Consider the following 10268-nt stretch of genomic DNA (forward strand, 5'->3'; position numbering starts at 1 on the left):
CTTTTCCCGCGAAAAACATTTATATTGGTTTTTTGCTCATAACTTTTTTCTCGAACAAGCAAATTCGTTTTTGAAAAGAGAATCTCAATCGTCATAAAATTTTCTACAAAACAGCCTTTTTTGTTTAGTAAAATTTATTTTTAGTTTTGGGAGTTTTGAATTTTATTTTTAAAAAAAAAAATAAACTTCAAAACTCCCAAAAGTTTCCATGCTTGTGCTCTATCTAAAGGTGTAAAAATAATTTTAAAAAATTTAAGTTTGCTGAGGCAAAATTAAATTTTTTAAAATTATTTTTACACCTTTAGATAGAGCACAAAATTCTCTACAAAACGGTGCCTCGCATTTTTAAAGATTTTTTGTTTTAGCTTCCAATAAATGCAAAAGAAACAAAATTGTTAAACTGTTCACTTTTTTTTTTTCGTTTACTCTTACCCCAGTTTACATGTATATATATATATATATATATATATATATATATATATATATATATATATATATATATATATATATATATATATATATATATATATATATATATATATATATATATATGTATATATATATCGAGGAAAGTTTATGAGTAATTGAAGAATATAAATTGCATTTTAGAATTTTTTTTAAAAAGTTCCCCCCTCCCCCACTTTTCTTCGGAAGAAAAAAGTGAAAAAATAATTTTCTTTTTAAAATGACATGTGTTTTTTGCTTTATTCAAAAGAGTAATAGTAATAACTAAGCAACTTTTATTAACAAATAAGATACAGAACAGCTAGCAATTTGTCTAAAATGTACATGAAATGTTTAAAAAGTAGTTTTTGCTATGAACTTCAGGTTCAAAAATTCAATTTTTCTTGATTTCGCATGAAGTTCCTCCATCAGTTTTACAGCACGTTCAGCAATTTGGTTAGATCTGGGAATGTCAATTAAAGACTCTTCGACTGACCAATGCGTCTCCAAACACTTAACTGCTTTCTTGCATTTTATCTTCATGAGCGAGGTAAGCAGTTCATTGAAGGACGCTTCATTGTAGTGTTGCGAATGGAACCAAGCATTTGCCCATTCGTAGCAGATGAAGTCGCATGCTGGAGCGAGGATACTGCGCCGCTCTGGTATCAGAAATAATGCTATAATAGCATATACCGCACGTGAGTTCCATCTTGCCTGGTGTAAATTTGGGAGTTTCTTCCAGCTGATTCTAGGCCAACGTGAAGTTGTTTTGTAATGACGAATGCCTGAAATAGTTCATATAAGAACTTAAAATCATCTCGCCATCCAGGATTCTTGCGTGTGTTAACATCATCTGTCGCAACGAGGTGGTAATCAGCCTGAAGAGAGACATAGTTTTCTGTTAATTTATTAATGAAGGAATAGTTGAGTTCTGGTTTGGTCGTTGGCTCTTGAATAAGAAAATCCATGACATGCTTCAAAAGGAGGTCGAGCATATGGTGCTAACCTCCTTCTGGTCCCTTGCTCAAGACATCATCCTGTAAGAGCTTTACAATCCCGTGCAAACGACCAGTATTTACTGCGGTCGTGTCGCAGATTACCATGCGAATATTTTTCTAAGCATCGTATTCATCAATTAGCTGATGTATTTCCTTGTGAATGGCCGCGGCAGAACCACTCTCACATTTAAGAATACCGAGTTTGATTTCGGTTGTCAAATTTTTCAGCAGAACGACTTGATACTCTTCGCCTTGCATTTTTTTACCATCAAACTGGAGACAATAGGGATCTTTGATTTGAAGTTTTTGAACAATTTTGGTTTTCATTTTCTGTCCTTCAGAGATTACTCGTTTCCAGACACCCGCCTGACTTGGAACCGGCACATCATGACCATGTTAAGCAATGGTTGCAAGAACGTCATGTGCTTTATGTGTAGAAATGTTGTTTTTCAGTAATAATAAACCCGCTGTTGTAGTGCTTGATCTTTGGGATTTCGGTTTGCATTCAGGAGAAGTTTTCTGTTTAGAAAAGGAGGGTAGATTCTTCATCCAAATATACCTGTTTGACTTTACACTGTTGCTGGAATTTCTATAAGACATTTTATTGACAATCTTGCACTGAAAACAAAAATATTCAAACGAGTTCACACTTCACACGGTATAGCTGGGATCAAAACAAAGATAATAAACAATATCTATTAACAAACTATTAAACTAACAACCATCTGTAAATGTCTTATTTATAAACAAATGGAAACAGCTGACTGGAATGTGCTTAAAAGCAGTATAGAACGTCATATAAAAAGTCAGTGTGAAATTGAAACCGATAGTCAAACTGTGCGATGTGTGCACAAAAAAATAAAAAGGTAGGGAAACTTTTTTCAATTTTTTTAAAAATTGATGTTGCTACTGTCATCTACCTACAATTGTTCCTCTAATGTAAAGGGTTTCAGTTTCGTAATGAAATATAATGATAATAGTTATTACCCCCTAATATGTAAATATATATATATATATATATATATACATATATATATATATATATATATATATATATATATATATATATATATATATATATATATATATATATATATATATATATATATACAGCGCCGTACTATCGCAAGTGCAACAAGTGCAATCGCGCTGAGTCCCCAATTAAATAAATTAGAAAAACTTCTCCAATACCATAAACTACTACGAATTAAAAGAAAAAAAATTTTTTTTAGTTTCTGCACAGGGCCCCCAAAAGTTACAGCACGGCGCTGTATATATATGTATATATATATATGTAAATTATGTTAGTGTATTTTACAAACAGAGTGCTCAATGTTCTTAAAGAACAGAGCAATAATTAATTAGTAAAAAACACTTATCTAACTTTTATCTTCGACTTGAAGTTTCACCATTGCTGGATCATCAGGAAGAGTTACCTCTTACCTCAAGAGGTAACTCTTCCTGATGATCCAGCAATGGTGAAACTTCAAGTCGAAGATAAAAGTTAGATAAGTGTTTTTTACTAATTAATTAATTATATATATATATATATATATATATATATATATATATATATATATATATATATGTATATATATATATATATATATATATATATATATAAATATATATATATATATATATATATATTATATATGTATATATATATATATATAATTATATATATATGTATATACATAATTATATATATATTTATATATAATATATGTGTGTGTATATATATATATATATATATATATATATATATATATATATATATATATATATATATATATATATATATATATATATATATATATATATATATATATATATATATATATATATATATAAACACTTATCTAATTTTCTTCGACAGTCTAAATTAGATAGGTGTTTTAACTAATTTTTACTGCTCAGTTCTAAAAGAACAACGAGAACATTATTTGTTTAATACACTAGGGCAATTCCATGCTTAAATGAGTTATTTCGATAAAATAAGTAAATAAATTCAAATAAAAACCAAGTAATTATTTGGTTGCCATATGTTAAAAAGTTTTAAATTTTGTTATTTTTTTGTTTTAAATTTCAAATTAAAGTCATGTCTCATACTTTTTATATAAATACTAGCTAAACTACATTTTGATAAAAGCGTAGAATTGTCCCCATAAGTAATGATAACTAATTTGGTTTAAGATATATAAATAAATAGCTATGTGATGAAATTGAGCACTATTATTATTATTATTATTGTTATATTAATATTTCTTATTGTTTTAGTTAATAAAACATTAAAAAGCAATAATTCAGTTATTGTCATGTATCCTTTGAGTCCACAACAATTTTATTAACTTGTTAACCATTGTGTAACAAAAAACAAGTGAACAAAGCTCTACGACCAACACAATTTGAATCACCTCGAAACACACCATCAAGTAACCAAGAATTTAAACATTGGTTTAGAACTTTTGAATATTTTTTAGATTTGTTATCTCAAGAAAACATTGACAAACTTAGAACTCTAACTAATTTTTTTTCTCATCAGATTTTGAGTACATCCAAGTACTTAAATTACTTGCCAAAGATTGTAACTTTAAAGCAGTTACTCAATTACAATACCAAGAAGAAGCAATTCGTGACTCCTTTATCAGTGGTGTAGCTTCAAATGAAATCAAATGACTTCTCAAAAATTGAGACATGACACTAGATTTGACAAAGACTATGTTTGACAAAGCTAGAACTTGCGTATCTGCTCAAAGGTATTTTGAAGATTATCTATCTTCAGTTTACCAAAAACCTACTTTTACAGCATCTGTTTCTAATGAAAATATGGAAATTCTCACCACATCTGCTGCCATTCCTTACAGTAACAACTTCTCAAAAAAAAAGTTTGCTTCTTTTGTGGAAACACTGTGCATCCTAGATATAAATGTCCAGGTTGTTGTGTTCTATTAATGTGAATGAATCATAAGAAACCCATGCACCTGATACAGCAATTGCAGGACTTCTTAATCAAAATGGCAGACTAGTTGTTTTTTTTTGAAGCATTTCAAGCTTTGAACTGATCAACAATTTGTATTGTTATGTTAAATAAGAATAATACGAGTAAAATCAAGAATGATAACATATATCAACTTAAGCTTTCTAGTTACAGCTTTGACATTGTTTATCGAAAAGAAATAGACAATATTGCACCTGATACTTTTAGTAGTATGTACTCTTCAGCAATGAGCTTGTTTACTCCATTGTCTTTACACAATTCATTATGACAGTCTGGTATTACCAGAATGTTTGCTTCACGCAACCTACCATTCTCATTAAATGTTGTGAAATCTGTTATAAGCAACTATCGAATCTACTGCACACCTGTTACAAGAACCATGCGCGACTGTACACCAGTTTCAAACTTAAGACTCGTCTACACTTAACTTGGAAACACCGAATCTAAGCTCATCGGAACAATCTACTGTACACCTGTTACAAGAACCAGATGAGACTGCACACCAGTTACAAAAAGCAGATGATACTGTATCATTGGATCTTGCTACGACATCCAGTGATAAACATCTAATCAATATATAAATATCTTAACTGTTAAAACAAAAAATATGTATCTAAAAATGTGACTATATCAAAACATATATCAAAATGTCCCGTAAGTAACAGTGGAATTGCCCACTAACATAATTTATATATATATATATATATATATATATATATATATATATATATATTTATATATATATATATATATATATATATATATATATATATATATATATATATATATATATATATATATATATATATATATATATATATATATATATATATATATATATATATATATATATATATATATAATATTATATTGCAGTTTCATATATAGAAATGTCATAACGCTGATAATGCTGTTTCTCTAATGTATAAGATCATAAGCATTTTCTTTGCTTAACTGTAGCTTTTTCATGTTGCCTGTAACACACTATCTCCAAGTTTTCTAACTTCTATTTCTAATTTTTTTGCCTGAAACTCTTAACTGTGGACGCTAATACATGATCATCTGCATCTTTAAACCACCTTAATCTTCCCTGAAGCACCCTCTCACATACACTCACTATTAATAATCTCTAAATGAGATCACCATTCTTTTCTTGTTTTTAGAGTTGCACCGCACATCCATCTGATTGTTGTCTTTTCAATTCTTTCCAAATAGTGAGCATCATTAGATGGACATCACCTTTATTGCATATGTTTCACTGCTATGCATCATTGTTATCTGGACTCACATGGTGAACAACTTTTCTTTAATTTGTAATAATATACTTCTTGCCGTTAGAAGTGGAAATAATTACCTGAAACTCAGACAATTCTTTCTCGTTGTAATTGTATGTTGTAGATGTGTTCATATATATATATATATATATATATATATATATATATATATATATATATATATATATATATATATATATATATATATATATATATATATATATATATATATATATATGTATATATATATGTATATATATATTCACATATATATAACAATTTTAAATGTATTTTATAAAATAGGGTGCTCAATGATCTTAAAAGAACAGAGCAATAAGATGGATGGTAGGTAGTAGTATTCGATATATATGTATATACATATATATCGAATGTTATATATGTATATACATATATATCGGATATATTACCAGTAGCACTATATATATATCTTAAGCATTAAGATATATATATATATATATAGTGCTACTGGTAATATACCCGTATCAACAGCAAATTAACAGATTTAAAAACAGGAAAACATCAAGTTGAAATACTCTTTTTGTAATTCGTTTAAATTGTTGTTCCAAGGGAGTTAAATTATAATGGCGCCTAGATCAGGTCAGTTGAATATTACAAAAAAATTTTGGATTTAATAAGTAAAGATCAAACGGCAACACTAAATAACGCACAGGCGAATGACTAGTTCACAAAAAAAAGGCGATGATTACGTGCATTTTTAAGAAAGGAGACAAAAATTCCTAAATATTAGCAAAAGAATCACAAATAACAAAGCAAATGAAATATTTCTAAAAGTTGCACATTTTTTAATACCAACTTATAAAAATAGTATTAATAGAAAATTAAGAAATGACAAATAATGTCCGCAGTGCAAAACTGAAAACGAAACCTTATATCATATGATGTATAAACGCAAAAAGGTGCAGCTTTTAATTTTGTTTTTATTAGATGTTTTGGATCAAGTTTATCCTTCGGAATATGCTAATTCTAATACTTTGAAATTTATTTTGTTTAAATAGGGTGCTAACGCGGACAATTAAGAGTCTGGCTATATTTTATTGGAAACTGTTGTGGTAGAAATATATTTTAATAGAATGAAAAGTTGTTTTGAAAAAAATACATTTAGTGTAAAGTTTTTACTAAAAAGGTTTGAATATAAAGTTTGTAAACGAGATTAGTAATCGATTAAAATAAACGAAACAAATAGACGAATTAAGTTTTAAACCTAGTTGCTGATGTAAATAACTTTATTGAATAACTTATTTTCTATTTTATTTTAATACTTTCTGTGTTTATTTTTTTTACTAATATATTATTTATTAACTATATAGAAGTCAAAAAGATATCTTTGTAAAACAGGTCTTATTTATTTATTCTTAAAAAAATTTTTTTTTCTGAATTATTATACAAACAAATGACTATGAGCTATTAAAGGAAATATAGTTAATGAGAGAGCAAATTAAAACTTAATCGCTAATACACGGAACTATCGAAAATAGTTCTGATAGTACTTTTCTTTTTGTTTGTTATTTAAATTCTTATTTTCTTTTTTATACATGTAGGTGTTTTTATTTTATTTTTTTATTTTGGACCGTAAAGGACATCTTTGTAAAATGGTTTATTTATATTTGGTTATTTTTTTATTTTATATACTTTACGTTACCTTGTATCCGTATGAGAATGTCAGTAAGGCAAATAGCCAGATGACGTAATAAAATGCAACACTATAACTTAAATTCAAAACATTTGTATTTTTGTCGCTTAAAAGTTTGAGTAAATAAAATCGAAAAATTAACAAAGTAATTTTTTTTTTAAACGTTAAACATAGTGGTATTGTTTCAATTAAAAAAGACTTTAACTTTGATCTTTTAATGATAAGTTTTGTTAATAACGAATCATTATACTCCACAAATTAGTTCTAATTGTTAGGTTTGTATTTCTTTACTTAATTAATGTTATTTTTTTGCGCTTAATTAAAGTGCTCATTTTTTCACGTGGTCTGGTGCTCATAATACCCTAATCTATCCTAAACCATCTCGCCAACAACATTTAGCATCAGCATACGTTGTATAAAAACAGCTCAAAAGTTACGCAAACTAACTAAAAAGTCAACTTACCTGCAACCAACGTTCAATACTGTAGCTCCAGCTGTTCAAAATAAAATTCAAAAAAAAGTTAAAAATAAATGAAAACAACTTAATCATAGATTCATACATTTTTTGCCACCAAGGTGTTGACACAAAAACATGTTGAAAACATTCAGACGCGTTAAAGTTCTAAAGAGAATGTCTCAATAAGTTTGAAATAATTTTCAATTTGAAAGATCCTGATAGCAATAAAAACCTAAGCGACCCAGGAAATAACGTTAGTTTAGTTTTGATTATGAGCAGCAAATAAATAAAGCAACAGCAGCAACTCTAACAACAGCAGCAAACCAAGTCATGTGTAAAAACTGCAGTTAAGTTTTCCGCGAAGATCCAACATGTCAAAATAGTGAAAGATATCAACATGAAAACTCAAAAGACAAAGTTTGGCTTTGTCAAACATGTATATTAAATCATATGCATCGAAAAGTTGCCCACAAGTGATAACTCAACCTCTCAACGAACCTATCAACAACTTAATACCATTACTAGAATATTTTATTCTTTTTATTTATTATTTGGTTATTTTTTTAATTGTTATCATTGGTTGCTTTTTTTTTTTTCAACTGTTATTTTAATTACCCATTGACTTGCATATTTCAATCTCCTAAAATGTAATGGTAGAATGAAGTAGTTTTTTTGTTCAATTAAAAAAAAAGTTCTTAAAAGTCTGAAATAAAAAAATTATTTCAGCTTTACATACTTGAATACAGCTTAAAATTCTCTACAACTTAAAAAAAGATTTAAATTCTTTTCCATTAAAAAAAAAAAAAATAACAATAGTTAAAACTCTAAAGTATATGACTCCATTTTATTCAAATATCTTTTTAATATTATGTTGTTCTCCTTTATTTATCATTTTTAATTCTAATATTTTTCTCCTTTATTTATTCATTAAAATTTTTTTTGAAAAAAAAGTTGTTGTAAAGTAACTACATCAAGTTACTCTCTTATTTCCTAGAGAAAAAATGCAATGCCTCGTACAAAAGCAACCAAATCTACTTACTTCTGATTCTGATAAAGTTGAATTCAATATCTTTTAACATATTTTTAAGTTTTAAAGTTTCAAATTATGTTGAGATATCAAATACAAAGTCGTATAAAAGTATGAAGGTTTTCCAAAGAAAACCTTGAACTCGATTTAGGTTTGAAATTTATTTAATTTGAATTGACTATACTGAAAGTAAAATAACCATTTAATACTTATACAGGCTTGTAAAACTTACTATACAGAGTTAAATATTGTCGACATAATTCATGTAATCTCCTATTAAAACGTATGCTTATTTTCTAATTAAAAAAGGAAGAGGAAGTGATTCAAAAATACCTTATTGTAATATATCAATTTTACTTTATACAAATTAAAAAATTTTAAAATATAGTGTTAAACGGTATGATTTATAAAAACCATAAGAATTAATTTATATAATTATATTTTGCTAATATATTATTTCAAGGAGCCATGATTAAAATTTTAAACTCTAAATTATTATTTATTATTAAAAGAAACACACCGCAGGACGTAAAAAATTTATAAGCAAGAAGCATTTACTTAGTTTATAAAAAAGAAATGTATTAATGAAAAATGGTTTTATATTTCAAAGTCCTAGGATGAAAAAATATTAGTCTTGTAATTATATATTTTTTTGCAACTTATTGTTTATAGGTTTGAGTCGTGTATAGGAGTTTACATTTTTGTTGTATAGTTTTGTAGTTGCCATCAAATTTTAGAAAACCGCGGCTATACTAAACACATGCTTTCAAAATTAGATACCAGTCTTTAAAAACTCAATTGAATAACGCGTTTCCCTGATAAACACCAAAACATTCGGAAACAATCGAGCGATGCAATACTGAAACCGGCGTAGGTACTACAAGCATGTGTGTCAAGGCATATAGTTTTATAATTATGATATTAACAATAAAAATAACGATTTTATTTCAACTTGTTCCAAGTATTTATGGGAAATGTGGATGTCATAAAGCTTCTGGACAAGGTGTATTTTAGTTTAAAATATGTATTATTGCCCAACCCTTTTTGTTTATTATTTGAAGCCTAATGTAAGAATGTTATTATTTATAATAAGCTAAATGGAGATATTAAAAAAATAAAGAGCTTTGATTTATGAAAACTACGAATGCAAAATAATATTAGAATAGTTTTTTAAGTTCGATGATTCCACTGTAATTAGAGAGTTGTAATACTTTGATGTAGCAATATATGGTCTACTTTAATTTTAAAAATACATATAAACCTGCTGCACATTAGTCATTTCATCTGTATGCATCTCCTTGTTTCAAGTTCATAATTTGTTTTAATTTTTATTGTAAATGTAAAATCAGGAACTCAATGTATGACTTGCGTCCTTAAAAACTGATATTCACAACA

At 27.1% G+C, this 10268-nt stretch overlaps 1 protein-coding gene across 2 annotated transcripts in view; it reads left to right on the top strand.

Annotated features, from left to right (window-relative positions):
- Window positions 1-9438: 9438 nt before the first annotated feature.
- Window positions 9439-10268, top strand: part of LOC100209816 (transmembrane protein 131) — a 65705-nt gene continuing 64875 nt past the window's right edge. The window contains exons 1-2 of one of the 2 annotated variants that reach the window (XM_065811964.1): window positions 9441-9509; window positions 9611-9876. In XM_065811964.1, coding sequence (XP_065668036.1) covers window positions 9759-9876 — 118 coding nt within the window. In that variant the 5' untranslated portion in view covers window positions 9441-9509; window positions 9611-9758. Of the gene's footprint in view, window positions 9877-10268 lie in introns of both variants that reach the window. The other variant, XM_065811963.1, reaches the window with a different exon arrangement.

Source organism: Hydra vulgaris, chromosome 12 (genome assembly GCF_038396675.1).
Source record: "Hydra vulgaris chromosome 12, alternate assembly HydraT2T_AEP".
NCBI classification, from domain to species: domain Eukaryota; kingdom Metazoa; phylum Cnidaria; class Hydrozoa; order Anthoathecata; family Hydridae; genus Hydra; species Hydra vulgaris.